The 20,823-nt window shown below is 34.4% G+C and overlaps 1 protein-coding gene across 1 annotated transcript; it reads left to right on the top strand.

Annotated features, from left to right (window-relative positions):
• The first annotated feature begins 1,854 nt into the window (after nucleotides 1–1,854).
• TERB1 (telomere repeat binding bouquet formation protein 1) lies at nucleotides 1,855–19,050 on the top strand. The gene is made up of 19 exons (XM_050904090.1): nucleotides 1,855–1,888; nucleotides 2,832–2,942; nucleotides 3,139–3,267; nucleotides 3,741–3,872; nucleotides 4,326–4,386; nucleotides 4,480–4,595; nucleotides 4,733–4,855; nucleotides 5,392–5,544; nucleotides 6,691–6,822; nucleotides 8,866–8,991; nucleotides 9,974–10,131; nucleotides 10,910–11,271; nucleotides 12,945–13,006; nucleotides 14,018–14,110; nucleotides 15,486–15,656; nucleotides 16,119–16,199; nucleotides 17,661–17,774; nucleotides 18,176–18,288; nucleotides 18,823–19,050. Exons 1-19 carry the CDS (start codon nucleotides 1,855–1,857, stop codon nucleotides 19,048–19,050), a joined length of 2,499 nt encoding a protein of 832 aa, XP_050760047.1.
• Nucleotides 19,051–20,823: the final 1,773 nt, after the last annotated feature.

Below are 20,823 nucleotides of genomic sequence, written 5' to 3'. Positions count from 1 at the left end.
ACCCCTGAGACTGGCTGTTTCTATCTTGGTGTGGCTGCGTGGGGGCGAGTCCAGCAGCCCAGGCCTTCACTGACTGGGGATGTTGCCATCAGCCTCTGTGTGAGCTCCCTAACCTCCTGTGTCAGTCTTTCTGAATGTTCAAGCTGTGTGCTCTAATGCTGCTGAGCAAACAGATGAATATATCTGTACTTTTTTTAAAGAGTGTTTTTTTTGAGGTTTGAAGGGATGTTACTGGGTTATTTTGCATAACTGATGGGGAAGAGGTAATCTATTTTCTTTTATATTCAACATTTGCCAGAAAGTCTGTTGCTGCAAATCCTGTTACTTATCTTTTCATCTTTTCCCTGCGATGCAACAACAGAGTTGAGCTATTTGCATTTTAATGTAGGCTGGCTTATGAGTATTATTTTGTGTACCTTCTGTATGTTGCAAAGGAAGAAGATCCAGTTAAGGTCAAGACATCTTTCTATAGTGTTTAAAAAAACTTGTGCTTCTTATATTAAAAGTTCTTTAATTGTGTAAATGTGTATTTAATTAAACTTCACTGAAATGAAATTAGCTCCAAAGTCAGCTCATTTTTAAAGCTTTTGTTAAGGAATATGTAGGTAGTTCTTGTTTTCTTGTAGGCTAGCAGGGTGGTATCAGTAGGGGGAAAAAGAGGTGATGAAGACTTGCAAGCTTTCTGCTATTGTGGCAGTGTTAGATTTGCAAGAAAATGAAATGCATATATATATTATCACTTCTGAAAGTGTAAAGGAAGATGAACTCCTTTTAAACTTTCTCTCTCTAAACACGCGTTTCACCAATGCTGCTGAAAGGATGTATATGGTGTATTTGAAGTAATGGAAGCAGCAAAGGAATGGGAACAATCAGTAACTCTAAATGGAAAGCAGGGCTGGCTGTCTTAATTAAGATGACACATTCTTTAGAGCCTTTGCTCTACTGTGAGAAGGATAACTAATTCATTATTAAGCTGGATTTATCACTGATTTAAAGTTTCTACCTGGAGCTAAATAATTTTTGAGAGAGTGAAATAGGTTACTGTGGTGCTTTCATCAACCTTTCTTAGTGTTTGGGACGTGGGGCGTGGTTAAGGGACCATCTTTCTGCTTCCAAACCTGAATTTCACTCTGCTGCTCAGCTAACTCTCGCATGCTGGCACGTTAGGTTTATGTAGAATCAATGCTGTGGGTTTTTCTAGTTTACATGGTTCATGTAATGTGATAATTTCTTTGGTGAACTAAAATAAATTCTTAGTTTAAGAAATAACGTCTCAGTTCATGCTCATTGTCCTTGGTTTTGATCAATACCAATAAAACAACATTGTTATGGTTTAGTGACTCACTGAGTAGCAGTAGGAGGCTGAATGTTTTATAGTGGATGTCAGACACACTTGATCTTCCACATAACATTACTTGGTGGTCTTACTGCCAGTTGTTCGCTGATGACAAAGTTGGCAACCTATTATAAGGAAAATTGGATCAGATTTATTGCGATAAATGACACAGAGCTAGGTATATTTTTAATGACAGGGATGTTTTTGGTGCCCCCCAGTGGTAGCATGGAATCACCTGATTTCTGCAAAATGTTAACTTTCAAAACATAACAACACAGTAGTTACAAATGCAGTGTTACTATAAAATACTGTATTTCCAAAGAAAATCTTTGTCGTGCAAGAGCATATTAAACTGTGGGTGTGTCAGATAATAGTGTAAAACCAGAAAATTGGAGTGTGTTTTAAGAAAAATTACTTCATTTATACTGCATATGATATTATAAACACTGCTAATCTAAACAGAAGAGAAAACACTTTTTCCTTGCCATTGTAGAACAAGAACAGGCATACAACCAAAAATGGAAAATCAAAAGGTGCAGAAAAAACAATGTGGTAAGATACCTAATATAATTTGTCATTTATTACCTGCATCAATTTTACAAAGTTTTATTAGACTGTGATAGGTCTGTCCCGGCATGGTGAGCTGTTGGGGAAACGTTCTTTTTCCTGGTTGCCAAATTTTTGGATTCTGTATTGGATAGCTAAAGGGCAAATCTAATGACAAACTTTCAAATAGTAAAAAATACCACCACGAAGTCACCTTTTTTTGCTAATATTTACCCACACTTTTATTGTATTTAACTTAAGAAACCCCAAATGTTACAAGTGTTTAAAACATATAATATCTGCTGTTACTGTTGCAAATCATTATCAAACAAGTATTTTTATTATACCCAAAAGACGAAGAAACAGATTTTAAAGTGGTTTACCTACCTAGGGTTGTCTGTAGGTGCCCAGAAAATGCTTTGTGTTAACTTCCTAACCTAACAACCTGATTCAAGATTCTAGCTGCTGTGGTAAGTGATTAAGTCTTCTGTAACTAAATATTGTATAGCAAGCCTTGCTTTGTTGGATTCTTTCCCTATTCACTCTGTAGACTTTCAATTGTATTTTCACTCTGAATATTTTCATGGTTCTGTATTATTCACTTAAATACACTTAATGCACATTGCAATTGCAAATTTTATGTTTAGTAATTTGCATCACATTTGCTAACAGCTACTAGTAATTAAAGGCCAGAAATATTAAAAGGGGGCTGTTCCTTTAGCAAAGGAAATCATGCTCAAATAACAAACTATGGAGAGGAATATTTTTTAGGTTAAGTATGTTTGTTGTTTATAGATGGATAGAAGTGGTGTAGCTCCATTTTCACTCACTTTTTTTTTTTCCTCCTTTAAAATACACATACTACATTTTTGGGCAGGTTTATTGTAATACTAAATAGATAAATGAAAAGATAAAAATTGACGTGAAGTTTTTTTGTGTTTGTTCTTAGATATGAAAACAGATCTGAACTTACTGCTTGAATGCCTTAAATATCAGATGGACTGCCCTGTATCTCAGAAGGAGGCTTTGATCACTATTTATTCAATTTGTCAACAAAACAGTAAGAAGTGTTTTTCCTTGGAAACAATGCAATTTTATGTTCACAGTATATGTTAAGAAACTGGTTGTCACTATAAAAAAAAAAACTAAAGGATATAAGGCTTGAGAAGTTATAAAATCTTGGAACCTTATAAAATCTTTCATTTTACAAAGAAACAAAAGCAAAAGTTTAATTTTTGTTCTTTTTTCTGTTATAGGTGAAGCAAGTGAATATTTTCGAGAAATTGGTGGTTTGATGTTTATAAATGATCTTGCAAAGTCAAGTGTTCATTGCATAGTAAAGGAAGCAGCTTTATTTACATTAGGAGTTATAATAGAGAGTAATGGTAATAATAAGTAATATTATTTGTATTTCTGAGTGAGTTATGATCCCATGTTATTACTTCTGCTTGTGCTTTGTCTTCATTATTTTTTTGTCTCAAAAAATCAGATTACAAGATTATCAGCTCGAGTTGGGGGCAGTAAAGGTGCCACTGTTTCACTGTCCATCCCCAGATTTGGAGAAATACCTTGCTAATGTGTGTAAACAGCATGTCTTTATGATATCAGACAGCTGTACTACTTCTCTTCCTCAGCAGCAAGTGTTAAATGACTTGTAGATTATTCCAAAGTTTGCCTAGGTCCTAGTTGGTTTAGAACTGACTACAGGGGGAAGCCCTCAGTCACTTTATAGTCCTGTTTTGTCTCCACTCACCACATATTGGATGCAACTGGGACTCTAATTACTATATTACAAAAATAATTTAGGACTATGAATGGCTTGCTTTAGGACTTAATGGTCTTTATTTTCTGGTTTCAGTTTATTGTCAACAAACTTTGTGTACTTCTGCATTGTTTGAAGACCTCATTTTATTTTTAATTAATAAGGATTCTGGTGTGAACTTGAAAAGAATGTCTGTTTATGTCATCTTAGTACTGGTGTCAAATAATAGTAAGTTTGGTTTTTTTCTGTGTTATAACACCATTTTTTTCTATTTGCCAATCTGCAGTACAGAAACTTGGAACACTCAAAAAGTAAAGTTTTGGTAAAGTTAATTTATAAAGTTGAATGGTTGCATGTAACTGAACCTGAAGTGTGTAAGTAGATCATAGCTCACTGGGATTTCCTTAAATAGCAGAACATGTTTTAGTTCTAAAAATGAAATTATAGTTTAAAAAAAAATATAATGCAAACCAGTAGTTTCTGACAATGTATAGAAAAAAATAGACATAGAAAGAAAGGGAACATTTTTGCCAATGTGTTGGTGTGATTTTGTATTTGGTTTTTTTGGGGATATATGCTTAGGAAATGGAAATAGAATGTATATATGTAAATTAAACTTGACATGAAGATTTTGTCTCAAGTTGCATGTGTCTTCGGAGTCTTGTATGTGTTCTTTTTTAGAAAGTGGGCAAACCTGTGTCAGAGATACAGGCTGCATTGGTCTTCTGCTACGGTTATTCAGGTAAACAGTTGCAATTCAAACAGAAAAATGATATACTATTTAGGACTTACGTTTGCTTGACTATTTGGGACTTGTTTGCATTGTTCTTAACAGAACAAGTCTTTCCACATCTGAGATGAATCTGTCAGATGAAAATACTAATCAGTGCTATCAGCTGTGGTCTTCAGTATGCAGTACTCTCTGTGCCTGTGTTAACAATCCTCAGAATGGTAAGTGTTGCTGTTAGAATCGTGAAAAAAGTTTAAAGTATTTCTCCAAAGTGACAACAGTTTGTTTTCATTTTTACCGTTCAACTGAAATTTCATATTACATTTTGATTTGGGGTTATTTGTTTTTACTTTTCCAGAAGATAATCAAAACATCTGCTGTTCAGTTTTTCCGTATGCCAAAGAGTGGCTCGAAAGTTGCACAGAGCCTGAGATAGTTCGTCCCATTTGTTCATTTGTTGGTCTCACAGTTGCAAATAACTGTAAGTGCAGCTCAAGCTTTAAATAGTTCTTCTTTTGTAAAAGTAAGTTTAATTCGATAGTTAAATATTTGATTTCTTTTTGTCAATCTACACGTTCATTTGCTGTTCTTCCAACTTTTACTCTGAAAACTATATTCCACTATCTTTACTTACACTGCATTGTGCTTAAGTGCACAAACAGCCACAAACTGGCTACATTTAGTAAGGTCAGTAAAACCTATTTGGAAGCTGTTTTGATTAAAAGTATTTTACAAATATGTCATTATTACATCTCTGAAGACAGTGACTTAGGTAGAACTCGAGCATAATGTTTGCCATTTGTATGCATGTATTAGGGCCATGCGTTTCCTGTAACTATTTTATAAGACAATTACTACATTTCTCAAGATTAATATATATCCAACTTCAGTTCTGTTGCATGGATGGAAATGTAATGATTAATACATGCACAGAAAAATTGTGATGATTGGTAAAATGCTAAAACAATTTGCAACTTGTATTATTTAAGACACATTTTTTCTTTTTTTTCCACTAAGCATATGTGCAGAAATATTTTGTGTCTGTTGGAGGATTGGATACATTAGCTAAAGTTCTCATCAAGCTTATGCATGATTCCTGTGTGAGTCACTCAAGCACAAAACTTGCAGTAGTAGTAACAAGGACTCTGGATGCCTGTATTGCTAATGACTGTGAGTGAAAAGACTACTACCATTTTTTATATATGGTAATTTTAAAATGTGATTTTTAAAGTCTGGTTTTGGTGGAAAAGTGATAGGAATGGATGCTAAAAAGCAATTGAGTTGTATACATCCCAGTTTATATTGCAGACTACTTAAAATTCGGACGTGTATATGGGGAATGATTCAGTTCATCTGAGGTGGGTTACTTTCCCATTGTTGCTAAAATAAACATAGTGAAATTTAAACTATACTGAAAATTAAAAATAAGATGCTAAAGCTAGTTTTGTGTCAGTAAAGCTGAGAACTGGGTGTGGCAGTCAGCTTGGGTCCTGGAGTTAGCGCTGTGTTTTGTAGGCCTATGCCTAAGCTAATAAGCTTTGTAAGCTTTAGGAGGCTTTAGTAACTCAGACATGGAGCTGAACAAATGTGGTATGTCTGCCTAACACATTTTTACTCTGATTGGCTGTCTGGGTAGTGCTGTCCTAATGAGGTCTTTGTGTATTCCATCAGAAGATTTTGAGAAACCTGTGAGCCTGATGAATCTGTGCTGTTGGCCATGATTATTATATTTGACGCTTCTGCCATAAGTGCTCGCTAACGGAAGTTCAGAAAGTTTAAAAGCATATACCTGCACTAGTTTTGAGCCTAGTTTCAAAGAAGTTGGTATGTGACAGGATTACGTTTCAGCATGTATGTGCTAGCAGTGGTGTTCTCAGTTTCAGGAAGAGGTTGCCCTCTACCAGAAACATTCCTAGCTCTCGTTGTGGCAGACAGACTATGTGTCAAACCTTATGCTACTCTTTCTTGCTCTGTTCTGGAACTGATAAAGGATGTGGAGAAACTCAGCAGAGGTCTACAAAACTTGCACATTGCAAAGCCCTTCTTTATCAGATCTTCTACCACACTTCTATACAGCACAATCTGGGAGACAGGGCAGTGCTGGATATGGGGAGTAGCATGGACAGAATTACTGCACCAGGAGGGATGTGGTAATTGGAAGTGTTAAAATGAGAGAGAGAGAAGAGGAGGACTGTGCAGGCCCAAGGCTTTTAGAGGTCTGTAGAGTTCCCTTGAATGACAGCATATTATACTTGGATGATGCCTTTATACTTAATATCTAGTGTATTTTTCTTCAAATTATTTTTAATATAATAGCTGCCATGGGTGTTGTCTTGACAAAGTACCACACTGTGTCAGAGCTACTGAAGCTGCTGTCCAGTGACACTCTGGATACTGGAGAAAAAATTAGTATTATTCTAACAATTGGACACTGCACTGAAGTTTGTGGTAAGATTTTTTTCTTTTTTCTTTCTGTCAGTTTCTACTAAATTCTCATACACTAACTAGTTCAATGGTATCGTTTCATCCAGACTGGAATACGAGGGAAAGTTCTATTAAATAATGTAATATTAGCATTCAGAAAAAATGTTTGCTATAATGGTCCAGCTTTAAATTTTAAAACCTGTGTCGTGGTTTAACCCCAGCCGGCAACTAAGCACCATGCAGCCGCTCACTCATTCCCCCCACCCAGTGGGATGGGGAAGAGAATTGGGGGAAAAAAAAAAAATTCATGGGTTGAGATAAAGACAGTTTAATAGGACAGAAAGGAAGGAAAATAATGATGATAATAAAATTATGATAATGATAATAATAAAATTACAATAATAATACTAAAAGGATTAGCATATACAAAACAAGTGATGCACAATGCAGTTGCTCACCACTCGCCAACCGATGCCCAGTTAGTTCCCGAGCAGCAATCTGCCCCTCCCAGCCAGCTCCCCCCAGTTTATATACTGGGCATGATGCCATATGGTATGGAATATCCCTTTGGCGAGTTTGGGTCAGCTGTCCTGGCTGTGTCCCCTCCCAACTTCTTGTGCCCCTCCAGCCTTCTTGCTGGCTGGGCATGAGAAGCTGAAAAATCCTTGACTTAGTACAAACACTACTTAGCAACAACTGAAAACATCAGTGTGTTATCAACATTATTCTCATACTAAATCCAAAACACTGCACTATACCAGCTACTAGGAAGAAAATTAACTCTATACCAGCTGAAACCAGGACAACCTGTTAACAGATAGATAGATCTTTAAGAGCTTAGAAAAAGTAGACTATTATGCAAGAATTCAGAGCTGGGCTTAGGTATCACAGCGTAAAATTAATCCAGACCTGAGAAATACTACAATACATACATACCAAATAAGTCTTTTTGAGCTCTATTTTAATGGCCCTTGATGTATACAGCTTCTATCCACTGTTTACATAGCTATTAGTTTTTTTAAAAGCTATCTAACAGTATTGTTTTTGAAGTAACATAAGCAGTAGGTGACCCTGAAATGTTTTTGCCAGGCTCCTCAGGGCTTTCCCAAGCATATCTGGTGAAAATATAACACTTAAGTTTATAGTAGTACAAGCGAACACAATGGGAAGTTGTGACATACTGATCATTGTTTATTTATATTACTGTTTTTTCTCATGTATGTTCAGAAATGCAAGAAAAAGGGATTATGCTCAAAAATCCTGATTGATTATCATCCTCTAAATGTCAATAACAAGTTCAATAATTAGCTCAGTAGGTCATAAATCTGATATTTTAAAAGACACTTTTTCATGAAGAATTAATTGAAACAAAGCTTAATGGAAAATGTCTTTCAAATAGAAATATGATTAAACCAACAGAATAAAAGTTTCTCTTAAAATGTCAACACTGACAAAATAATCATATTTCATCTCTTGTTGATTCCTTTGTTTTATGAAGTTTAGACAACAAAGAACTATTTCTAGAAAGTTGTCAGTTTTATGAATACATACTTCAAATGAGATCCCAATAAAAAAATTTAGCTAATTATATAGTTAATGAGGAGGAACAGATTAGCTAGACCAGGATTAAACTACTAATTTTATTAAGAGTTTTGCTAATTATAAACTTTAAGTTTTTGATATTTCTGCATCTCAAGGCAGCATATATGTAAATGTAGCATATATACTTTAGGAGTATATACCAGAGGAAAAGAAATACAGAAGCCATAGTTCAAATATTTTAGGCAACAATTAAATGAGTTTGGATCTCCGTCATACAATTTGTCTCAGTCCTTCTTCAGTTTTCTTACAAGAACTTTGAGCTATGGGCAAATCATCCTGTGTGATCCAGAGCACTTCTGCTGCAACCCGGGTAGCAGGTCATTACAGCATGCTTAGATCCATAATGCAAATCTCTTTTTCAGAATGTCCCTGAAAGTTACTAGTACCAGTTTCTAAAATTACTGTAAGATTAAGTGTGTATGAGGCTGAAACCAATCTATTTTCCTTTACAATGTCCTATTTTAGAAGAAAACCAGTGTGAACTGCTCCAGAACAATGGTCTTCCACTTATGATTCAGGTATTAACAGAGTCTCAGGATGAGGAACTAAACAAAGCTGCTACTTTTGTGCTGCAAAACTGCAAACAAATGAGTAAGCTTACTGTTACTGCTTTAAAAATTACAGAGATGATTTCCATCTTTAAGTTCTGTTCACTTTCTAAATGATTTTAACTGTAGCAGCTTTGTAATTCTGTGTATTCCAAGAGATGTTTGTTTTCTGCAGAAAAGTTGCATATTTGCCACCATGGGCTGATTATGGTATTTAGGTAGAAAAAAGATAATGCGATAATGCATTTGTGAAACCTATATATGTAGGGCCAGTTCTTAAAAGCTTTCCCACCTCTGTATTATGTGCAAAATATTAACATTGTCATTTAACATGCAATTGGTACTCTGTTCCTGGGTATGTATCATTGTATATAGAGACTAAACCAGTAGATAATCAAGCCCAAAATCACCATGACTACAATTACTTTGCAATATTAAAAAATCTTGATCTTCATTTTTAAAGTAGGGTGTATTTTGAAGTATCCTGTTTAAGGTTTTTTTTAATTAACTGTGTAATACTACCAATGAAACGGAAAGACACCTTGTCCTTTAATCTCTAAAGCATGGAAAGTATTACGCAATTGATAATTAGTAAAAAGCATGTATCTACATTTTTGTACTGAAAACATAACTGAGAGTTTTGTTTAAGATTGAGGGGATGTGGTGATTTTCAGTGTCCATTAATATGGAGTTGTTTGTTTTTAAAAACAGAGACCCATACTGGTAAAGGACCTATAGAGTTAGGATTAAGTCCATGATGAAGTCATTTTTTAGAGCACAGCATCGTTGTGTGAACAGCTTATAGTAACTATAATTGCAAGCTCACATCTTGTAACTGCAGTTTATATTTGAAGAGTATTAACATTTATGTGTAAATTTAAGTTATATAAAAATTATTATTCAGAGGTTAGATTTTGCATTAAATTATTGGGACTGTCCCTCAGCATACAAAAATATAATAAATATTTATTAAGGTGTTCATTGATAAAATTTGGAATATTAATATTGTTTTATATTTTATAAAGCTGAACAATTGTCCCTGAAAATAAATGATAATTCATTAAACGTGAACAATGTAGAAGAGTTGGATGTGCAAGTCAGAAAAAGAAGTCTACAAGACTACTGGAAGAAAGCAAAAGAAATTTTACACCGAATAAACTTGATTGAAAAAGAACATGAGGAGGTTGGCCTGTTTACCAAAGTAAGATAAAACTAAGCAAATCTTTCCAGAGTTTAGGGAGAAGTAGAAGGTAAACCCTTAAGATAATTTCAGTGTGAGCTAGAAAAGTAGGGAAAACATTGGATATGTGTGAAACTACAACGTGCAACTTTTGCCATTACTGTGTATCATGCAAAGTTAGTATGCAGGGCAATCAGAGAATGCAGGCATCTGTATTTTTATGAAGCATTTTAAGTTTATTATAAAACCAGATTTTCTACAAAATTGAGATCATTTAGGTTGGAGAAACAAGAGTTGGATTTATTTTTAATTGCCAATCATTTGAACCTATAATTTTAATATTTGCATGCATGAAATGCCCATGATTGTACAGCTATGACAGGATAGATGATAATAGAAAATATGAACATAAACTGAAATGAAGTTGTTCTGTATTTTCCTTGTGCTGTATAGCTACTTGATATCTGTGGGTGTGGAGCAGCAAGTTTTTGAGTTATTTAGCTGGATCTTAAGTTAATTAAATCTTTTCCTTTCTAGAAGTGCCTTGTATTAGTAGCAAATCCATTGCTTCAGCCTGGAATTATCACTAACTACCCCTTCAACACCTTCAGCAGCACTGCTGTCTTGTTGGCTCTCAACTCAGTCAGGTGTTTTTGAAGCTTCTCTGGAATTAGCTTTACTTTCAGAGTTAGACTGGTCTATCCTAGTTAATCTTGTTACTAGATTTATTTAATATTTTTATAGAGCTCGTATAGTCGCTAACTAGTATTTTTCAATACAGGAAAGAGCGCAAGGAAGAGTATTTGTAGACAGATCTTCAGAAGCCAATACTGAAGCATCAAAATACTATGAAGTGAATCCTGATGATCCAAAAACTTACATAGAAAGAATACATAAAGAAGTACGTTGTCCACAGTTGACCTCTAAGTCAGATGATCAGGTTCTTGCTCCATCTGTAAATTCTTCTCCGCTGAAAAATGGAATAGTGAACACTATGGATCCAGTAAATGCTTCTACTAGACAAAGTGAACAGAGTAATATTCCATGTTCAGTTAATGAACTGCAAACAGACAGTGTACTTCAAAGGCATAGTATAAATGAAAAAACTGCTTGTGTAAAAAATCAGTCTATTCTTCAAGTAAGGTAGGTATCTTAGCAGAATATACCTAAGCAGAAATACTAAGTTGCTTTTCTTTAGTAATTTCCAAATTGAATGTCAGCCTTTGAAATTATCTTTTACTAATTATGTCTTTTTCTCCTAGTGAAAAAGACATAGCCTTTTGGTAGCTCACTAGAGAATAGTCTGTGGAAGTGTTTTTGACATCACAGATCAAACATTAAAGACACTGTAGTAATAAAAGCTTCTGATCTTTTTCTCTGAATGGTAGGCTTCTGATGGATTGTATAGAGAGCCTGTTACAGGCCATGTTCTAATGCCTTCAACATAGTGATGAAAAAGCATCCATAGTTTTTCTCTCAAAATTCTCACTGATCCAGTAGATCAAGATTTTAGCCATTGGTTTGGATGAAACCACAAAGACTTCTGTAATATGCACTTACTAGGAAAACAGCAGTTCTCTAACTGCTCTGCAAAAAATTGAAATTGGAGTGCCTACAAACTAGGGGAAAAAGCTCCCCCCCCCCCTTTTCTCCCCTCATATTGAATTGCTTCCCTGCATGGGAAGAGAAAGATACAGCCTTGTTTAGTCATTCACTGTTCTCTTGCTCATTGGTCTCACACAAATGCTTGTTTTCCTCTTTTGCTTCTTATGGTTATCTTTCCTCTTTTTCTTTTGCTTCTTATGGTTATCTTTCCTATTGATAAACAAAAAATTAATTAGAGGCAACTTGCAAGGATAAATACAGATTCCATTGTCTTGAATTTATATCTGGAACATCCCTCAAGACAGGCAATGAGAGAGTATGAACAAAACTACATTTCTCCTTTTTTTGAGTTCCACATTTTTATTGTGCTTCTTTTATGTGGCTGGCTGGACACTGCTCCTATGCAGTTTCCTTGCATCCATTATATTGTAACTTTGCAACTACCACAGAAATTATCAAGAGCCTAGGATATGTTCCATGGTACATTCAGGTAAATTTTGCTTTGCTACCGATTAGCATAATTCCACACAGCTTCTTTATTTGTTGTTCTGACCTCTCAAGCACAAAACTATTAAGAAATTCTTTTTTTTTTTTTTGGGGGGGGGGGGGGGGGAAGCTCTCTCCTCGCATATGTATTTGTGTGAAAACAGGAGTTACCTAAGCATAACCATGGATTAGACCCCTTGCTCCTGCAGTATTTGGAGGTAGTTAATGACATAGAAAAATGTACAATCACCACATCATAGGAGCATGTTGGTTGCATAAAATTTAATCAGTGTAAGAACAGAAGACAATCAATTGCCTTTTAGAGCAATTGCTACATCTGGTGAAGGCTACAGTATTTTGAAGACTTTGTGAAAGTTTTATGTGCACTAAGTAACTTTATGTGAATCAGAATTGCGAATGACTCTGGAAACCAGCATCCCTTGAAAGCACTGCATTCCAAATGCTGGAACAGACATGCTGAACAGCACTGCAAGGAATGCTAATCACAGATCTCTGGTAAACAGATTTCTAACACAATGATTACATGCTGGGTACTACAAGCCCAGTAACTTGGGATAATTAGAATCAATTTTGTAGAGTTTTATCTTTTATATATTTACTGTGTTTTTTTGTTTTGCCTTTGGAATGTGTGGATTAATTTACAGGTAAATGTATGTTGTGAAGTTTGATTATTTTTTAATTTGTTCACATTTTGATCTTCCCAGTGGACACTTATTTAAACAACCAGCAAAGATTGTTAAAAATATGAAACAGACATGCACATCAGGTACAAATAGCTAAACATATTCCTTTCTTAGATAATTCTGTTCTTAATGAGATTTTAATTAGTTTTGTGTACTTCTATCACTACTTTTTATCAGATGTTATGTATCATTAGATGACAGAGTACATCATGTATAATATCGTTTAATTGTTTGCATAGTTTTGGAATTTAATACTGTATACAGTTTTACCAGGCGAATACTTATTCTACTTTTCTTCTAATACCTATTTTAGCTTTTTTAAAATTGATTTTAACTATTCAAATGAATGTATCACAGATGAATGTTTTAAGTTTAGTTTGACTGCAATCCGTACTGAACAATGAAAGCCATTAATAGAAAATGCGCAAGGATGCTGGTTTTGTTCTGTACTTGTAAGACTGGGGATAGAACCTATGAGAGTGACTTCTGCCTGAAGCTATTCCTACATGTTGAACATGTGTTTAAGATAAATGTTTTTCAGATTTGCATTGATCTTCTTAGTCTGATACATTTATTTCAGAATTGGGATCTGTTCAATCAAATCTTTGTTCATAATTTAGTTTCCTGTTAATTTATAAAATTTATAATTATTCATTAGATTAGTATTTGCCATAATGGTAGCTTTACAGGTGACCAAGCTGATCTCCAGGTTATACCTATTTAAATTGAGAATAAGTATTATTCCAGTACATCACATTTTTCAGCATCTGATTCCAAATAGAAATAAAGTTTATAGGGCTTAGTTAAGCAATGTAAGTTTACAGGGTTATTTTGCTGTGTTCAAGTTGAAGTAATATTCTTTGGGAGAGTGATGAAAAGCACTGAATTAAATGTAATTATTCTGGATTTACAAAAATGTAAATGCGATCCATTTAACTTCAGGAATTTCATTTGGATTTTCTGCTGTTATGTAAATTAAACTTTAATAATCTACAAATAGAAAATACAATTGAATATAGGTATGCTGATGCATGATTACCAGGGCAAAAGATCGATTGCATTTTCTTAGTGGGTTTTTTCGCTTCCTAATTTAGGTCAACATTCATTCTACTCAGAGATAACCAAGGAAGAAAAAAGTACTTCGGCTACATCTGCATCCCATAAAATGGCAGATTTAAGGTGTTTAGGTAAGTATTATCTCAGGTCTTTCTTTCCTGGGTCCATAAAAGAAGCCTTATGTAAGAATGCAGTGAATGAACTGACATTACAGAAATTTTAACACATCTATTGGATTACCTATTATGTAATTCTTAACTGCTTCCTTTCCTTTTTTTTTGTGCCTAAAATAGAACATAAATATTGAAATCAAGCTTACATATTCCAGTTTTGGTCTATGTAGCTTTTCTTAATGTGGGTTTATTAACAAACAGAATATACAACAGCTTAAAAGATGACACGCTACTTATACGAATACTTAAAAGCGGGTGTTTTCCTCCTTTCTCTGATTGGAAAGAGGGAGGAAAAACATACAGCCGTGCTCAGTACCCTCATATATTCCCCTGCTAAGCCTCCAAACTATTCTGCAGCCCTTCTGTTTTCTCTGCCTTGCTGCTATTAAGTACAGGCAGTCAGTTTTATAGTAATCCATGACTGCAGCCCTCAGTTACCCCATCTTCTACTTCCTGAACATGGTCTATCAGTAGGTTGTAAGAATGCTGCTGGTACTCAGGATTTGTAAGTGGATTTTGTAATCAAGCCTGTGTCTCCATTAAAAAACAAAACAAAACACCCCCACCAAAAGCCCCCCCCCCCCCCCCCCCCCCCAAAAAAAAAAGCCCATAACCCACGTTTGAACATCATTTAGGCATACGAATCAAAGTTGTCAAACTAAATTCAACCTGAGCTTTGGCACTGCTTTATCTTAGGCTAGAATATTACAGATATGTACTGGTGCCCTTATAATTCCTCACAGTGCAGAAGTTCTCTTTCAGCTGACGTAACTAACTGTGAGAACATCCAAGAATAACTAAACCGTAAATTACCCTAGGAATGTCCTCAAAAATGAACAGGAAGGTTTCCTGTGACGAAATTCATACCTAAGCTAGACTTACAATTTATTCAGGTTAATACAGATAACCGTTACAACACAGAGAAAGTTTCAAAGTATAGCAAAGACATCTTTTATATTTTGGCTCCTGGATAAATGTGCAAAGGGAAATGAGGCCCCTGTCTTCCCATCCCACTAATATTTTTACTTCTGTAGAGGATCCATGCCTCATTTAGTACTTCTGGAGTTGAGGTGCGGTATAACTTGGTCCCATAGGTCATGTTGAAAACTCTTCTTTTTTTTTTTTTTTTTTTGTTTTTTTAGAGAGCAAGTACAAAACAAGAAATAAGTATTTTCAAGAAGGTACATAAAAGTGTAACCTCTTTTGAGATGTATATATGGAAAACTAGAGGTTAAATTGTAGATCATAGTGAGCAAAATGAAATGCTGCACTTTGTGATGGCTTCTATAGCATTTGTGCTTGCTGTTTCTACAATATCCTATTTTTTTTCCAGGTTGTACAGCAGGAGGACTGTCCTTCAGTAGTAAAACCTTTACCAAGATGTTGCAAAGTTGTCCGTACCAGTGTGACCGTCACAAAGTCATTCTGGAAGCCGAAGAAAGATATAAAAAGGAACTTCACAAATTGGCTGTTTGTAACAACAGTAGATATGCAACTCATGAGAGTAATTATGATTTTTTTTTTGTAAATGTAACTATTGTTTTAAATCGTATTTAAAATTCTGAAATTTTTTTGTCCTGCTCTTGTAATTTAATTTGCTTTACCAATGATTTGTACTAAGTGAGATCAGAACTAGCCACTTTTGTTTTGAGGATCTTGTGTATTTCTTGGCAGTAGTGATATATCCTCATTATAGGCTTTGATGAGACTGTTCTGTTTGCCAGAGGTAGTAAAGTACTAATAGAAAGGAATATATTAAGTTGAAATAAGTGTGAATGGATGTATGACATCATAACAAGGTCATTTCATTCTAATGTTACATACTTATGGATGTAAGAGGCTTATAATTCTTAAGGAATTCAATAAAAGCACATCCTATATTTTTCTGGTTTAAAGGAGGCATTTTGATAATTAAGCAGTTATTACTTACTGGCATTTGTACTGGTGTCCATCTTATATTTTCCAGAAATACTGCTGACCCCAGTGAAGAAAAAAAGACTGCACACAGAAATATCAACTTTTAGGAGCAAAAAGGATAGTTTCCAAAGTAAGGACTTGGTTTGGAAATTAATGCAAAAAGCCCTTACTGTCTAATTCTTTTGCAGGACTTTACCATGGGAGGCTGTGGATAGGGAATTATGGGTTTTTTTCTGTAGATTCAGTGAAAAATCTGTATGTTAATAGGCCAGAAAATGCATACTCTATAATCATGAAATGGTGTTATGCACATTAGTTCACAACGAAGTTATCTAGTACTTGCTTTGTAGATACTGCTTTGAATCCTGTCAGGGTTACTTCCATGCCATCTGCTATTTTTCAGTTTTGTGGCATTAATTTTTAAAAAGAAGAGGTATAGTCAGGATCAGAACAGAGTACAGTTGCCTGTTTGTGGATTCAGCATCACTCTATTATACAGTTATAGTCATGTTAGCCTATTATACCTGCTTCTTTTCCTGCTTGGAGCTCTGCTAAGGACTTGGGTCTGTCTGTGCTAAATATCTAAAAGGGTAAACATTAATGTATACAACAATACTAGAGCAAGTAACTGAAAACAACCCATGAGAAAATTAAGTACAGGAGATCTCTTTACCTGTCCTGTATTATGAGGTGTTGAATAAGATGTTATTAACAAGGTAGAGATGGAAAAGTGAATATAAGTTCCATCAGTTTCTGCAGTGCAGTTTAGGAACCCTATATTGACAGAACAATCAGTTGCCCATAAAACCTGGTATTCTTTATAATAGACAACAACTGTCCATTTGTAAATAGCAGAGTACATATCTTTTACAGTATTTTATTCTGTAATATAGCAAAAAAGTTATGAGTTACAATTTTTTCGTTACTCTGCAGATATATCTTTTTACATAATTCACAAGTTTTCTTCAGAATGTGGTGTTTGCGGGTACATCCTGCAGAGCTCCAACTACAGTCATACATTCCTACATTCATCACCTAGTAACCAATACTGTTTCTTATGATTGATGACCAGAAATTTTAAAGTAGGCTGAAGCAGCTCTCTAAATCAGTACTTAAATTCTAAAGCATTAATATTACTTTAAAAAACATTCTCTTTTGAAAAACCAGCCCACCCATCAGGAATTTATTTTTAGTATCCTATTTCCAAAAACCTTGTTTACATTGTTACTTTATTTACTTAATTTCCGGTAAAGCTAGTAGATTGATTTTTAAATTTTTAAAATTTTTTTTCCCCCTCCAGATTCAGAAATTAATTAATTTGGCTATGATAGCCATGGAGGTCATGGCTTTTAAAATTAAAAAAACCCCCAACTTCATTTAATTTCAGAGCCCATTACACTAATATATTACCTTTAGCAAGTAAACATTTTCTGAAGTAAACTGAATTTTCCAGTCTTTCTTCCAAGACCAGATAGTGGTATGGCTCAAAAGATGGCACTCTCTTAAATTTTAATTCCTAAAACATTACCTTTGTGTTGTGTTTTTTTTAAAGAAAGATGCATAATGTTTTATTGTTTGGGTTTTTTTTAAGGTATTCTTTTGACTCCAATTAGAAAAAACAAATCTAATACTTCAAATAGAGAGGAACATAGTAAAAATACTAGGTTGACTGATGACTATAACTTGATACCTACGTATAAGAAGTGTGAGTATTAGCAGAAAATTAATTCTGTAATAAGTGTAACTTAAAGATCAGATTTTGCATTTAGGTCAGGGCATTGAGAAAAGCACCTGTGCTTGCTATTGGAGACAAATGGCTAAAAATTTAAATAGATATGTTCATGTACCTTCAGTCATAGTATTACTGATGTTTGAGTTAATTCCTATTATTTGCTAGTTGCTTCCAATGCATAAATAATCCTCATGTGTTAATGTCAATGATAAGAAAGAAGATCTAATGAAAATGAGGTATTACTAATAAAGCAACACTTACATATTCAAGTTCATTAGAAGAAATGTTCCTTTACAACATTATATTCAGTTTTACAGTAGATTTCAGTTAGTTTAAAGAGTAACTAAGAGGTGGCCTTGTTCACAATTTCATAGCTTTCCAAAAAAACCAAGATGCTGACTTGAAGAGACAAAGATTGAAAGAAATGTGCGACCAGGAATGTCAGCGCTTAAAAGAAAATTGCATATATTCACTTGACAAAGATGAGGTTAGTTATGCAAAGCCTAATCATACACTCACATATTTATAAATGTCCAAACAAAATCACTATGAATTGCATAATTTCTTTTTAAGTCACCTTTAACAGGAACCCAGTAGCAAAGTGAACCTTATTAAAAAGATATTCTGTTGATTCTACTCCAGTCATACTGATTTATCCCTGAAATGAGTTAAGCATTTTTCAACTGACAGTCCTTTCTGAATAATGGATATGGAGGTATGCTTTTTCCTGCACTAATGAAAATTTGCATACTATAGAAATAACAGAAACCTAAAGGAATAAACATACTGAAGGTATAACCTATGTAGGCATGACAAATGAAGGTAAAGGTCATGGAAAAATACTGTATTTCAGTAAGTGGGTGACAGTGAAGAAACCTTGAAAACCATTGTTATCTGATAAAGTGATCAGTTCTTTAGGACTGCTTAAGATTGTATTGTTAGTAATAATGCGTTTCTTCCAAATGCAAAATAGTATGTAAATTTACATAATTTTTAATTACACCGAAATAATTATTTGCAGAACAATGAAATACGTTCCCTGGACATGAACACAAGAACTTTAAACAAGAGAAGAAGAACCCGAAAAGATTTTGTGACTGAAGAAATTAACTGTCTTTTGAGTGGAGTGAAAAAAATGGGTAATCACTGGAATTTAATTTTGTGGTCTTACCCATTTCAGAAAGGACGGACAAGTGTTGATCTTTCCAAGAAATACTACAGGTTACAGTTGCAAGTAATCACAATTTAATTTTCTACTAATTGTATATGCTGTCAGCTCAGTTTTCAGCTTTTGCCCCTGAACTGACTCGCAAAAAAAAGGACAGGCTTATCAGAATTTGCAACCCATGGGATTGTGCTTTGTGTCAGTTCAATGCTATGCACACTAAGCATTAGAATGGTCTCTGATGTAATTCAGTCAGGGCTTGTGCCTGGGGAGAGAGAACTAAACAGGGAAAATATGAGAGTGCCTTTGAACCTTCCAGTGCTGCCTGGCAGGATACAAAGAGGGTAAGAATTTCAATTAAGGACTCTAAATTAATCCCTGTGTTTATTAGGAAGTTGATATTTTCTCTGTTCAGTCTCTTTTCTGATGATGGTTTGTGAAAATCTCTGGCAGTTTTGACCGTGTTTAATACGTACACTCCATACAGAGAGATGCTGTCTATGGATGGAGTGGATAGCATTTCTGCTGTGCTTTGGGTATGTGTGGGACTGTGTAGTGGCAAGCGTTTTTCTACTGAAACGTTTTCTAAAATTGTGCAGTGTTTTGTCTCAACATTTGTCTTGATATTTTCTCTTTTATCTCCATTGTATAGAGGCGAGATCATCAATAACATCTTGCAAGAGTATTTTGGATTCTGTTGCAGAATCCTGAAGAACAGCATTTTTAATAGTGAGGTGTTGTCACAACAATACGAGCTCTTGGAGAATTTAGATTGGCTTGGACTCATGTTTTTCAGTGATCACATTCACTGACAGAGTTGTTATGCTTTGTAAATTTAAATTACATGTAATTTGGTAAGTTCTTTTTTTAATAATGCTAACATACCTAACAAAATCTTTATCAGTAAAATTTAGAGGTGTTTTAACTTAATTTAGCCTTCTTGAACATTTGATTTATGTAACATTTCTTTTGGCTTTTTGTTTGAATCTTTTTATAGTTTGCTCTATACCTTTTGTAAGAAAAGGCTATATTGCTAAAATGAATATTTTATGTCAGAAACTGGTAAGTGTTAATGTTGTGTCTGAATTTGTTTCCTCTTAATCAGTGAAATGTTTAAAGCAGGTAAAATGCTTTGTCGTGCGTTTAATATGCTGTATGTGCAGAAGAATGTATCTATGACAGAAAACACCAAATGTATGGTTAAACACTGCTGCATATAGTAGGCAAATCTTACATTGGTACAGTAAATATCAAATTGAAATAAAAAGCTTGTGGAAATGTCAGAACTTCTGGGTAGAAGATCTAGCGTGTGGTTCAGCTGCAATATTTCTTGACTGCTATTAATGACTGGGATAACATTCCTGGACCTACATAAAATACTTCAGTGGTGTGAACTAAGTAGAATGCAGGTACTGATAAAACTTGGCTTCTGTTTACAGTTGGACATTTTTTTGGTGTATTATCCAAGTAAGTGAGCAGAACCACCATTTCTGCTAATTACACAATTTTTATAGAAAGCTTTAGCGAAAGCCTTAATAACTTGATTTTTCAGTGATAGCCTTAGTATTTAATTTGTATTTTTAATCTATTCTGATAAAGGAATGATTAATTGGTAGTTAATTTATTATGGAGAAAGTTTAGTTACCTTATTAGCACTAGGTTTTCACTACAATGTAGCTTAAATGCTTAAAAACAAGCAGGATAACCGAAAACTGAAAGACATGCAGGAAAGATGAAGCCAATGATATAATAAATACGTCTTCTAATATTTTCAGCTGTTGCACTTTTTTATACTATTAAAATTTTCAAGCATCTATAAAAGATGTCTTTGAATGGAGCTATTCAAAGCAGCGTAGT

The sequence above is a fragment of the Gymnogyps californianus genome, chromosome 12, assembly GCF_018139145.2.
Source record: "Gymnogyps californianus isolate 813 chromosome 12, ASM1813914v2, whole genome shotgun sequence".
NCBI classification, from domain to species: Eukaryota; Metazoa; Chordata; class Aves; order Accipitriformes; family Cathartidae; genus Gymnogyps; species Gymnogyps californianus.
The sequence above is the reverse complement of the archived record's forward strand: the minus strand, read 5'-3'. Positions and strand labels throughout refer to the sequence as shown.

Coding starts and splice junctions, on each gene's coding strand:
- TERB1 (XM_050904090.1), top strand. CDS start 1,855: ATGGAAAATCAAAAGGTGCAGAAAAAACAATGTG. Junction 5,545..6,690: donor TGCCTGTATTGCTAATGACT/GTGAGTGAAAAG, acceptor TTAATATAATAG/CTGCCATGGGTGTTGTCTTG. Junction 15,657..16,118: donor TAGATATGCAACTCATGAGA/GTAATTATGATT, acceptor TATATTTTCCAG/AAATACTGCTGACCCCAGTG.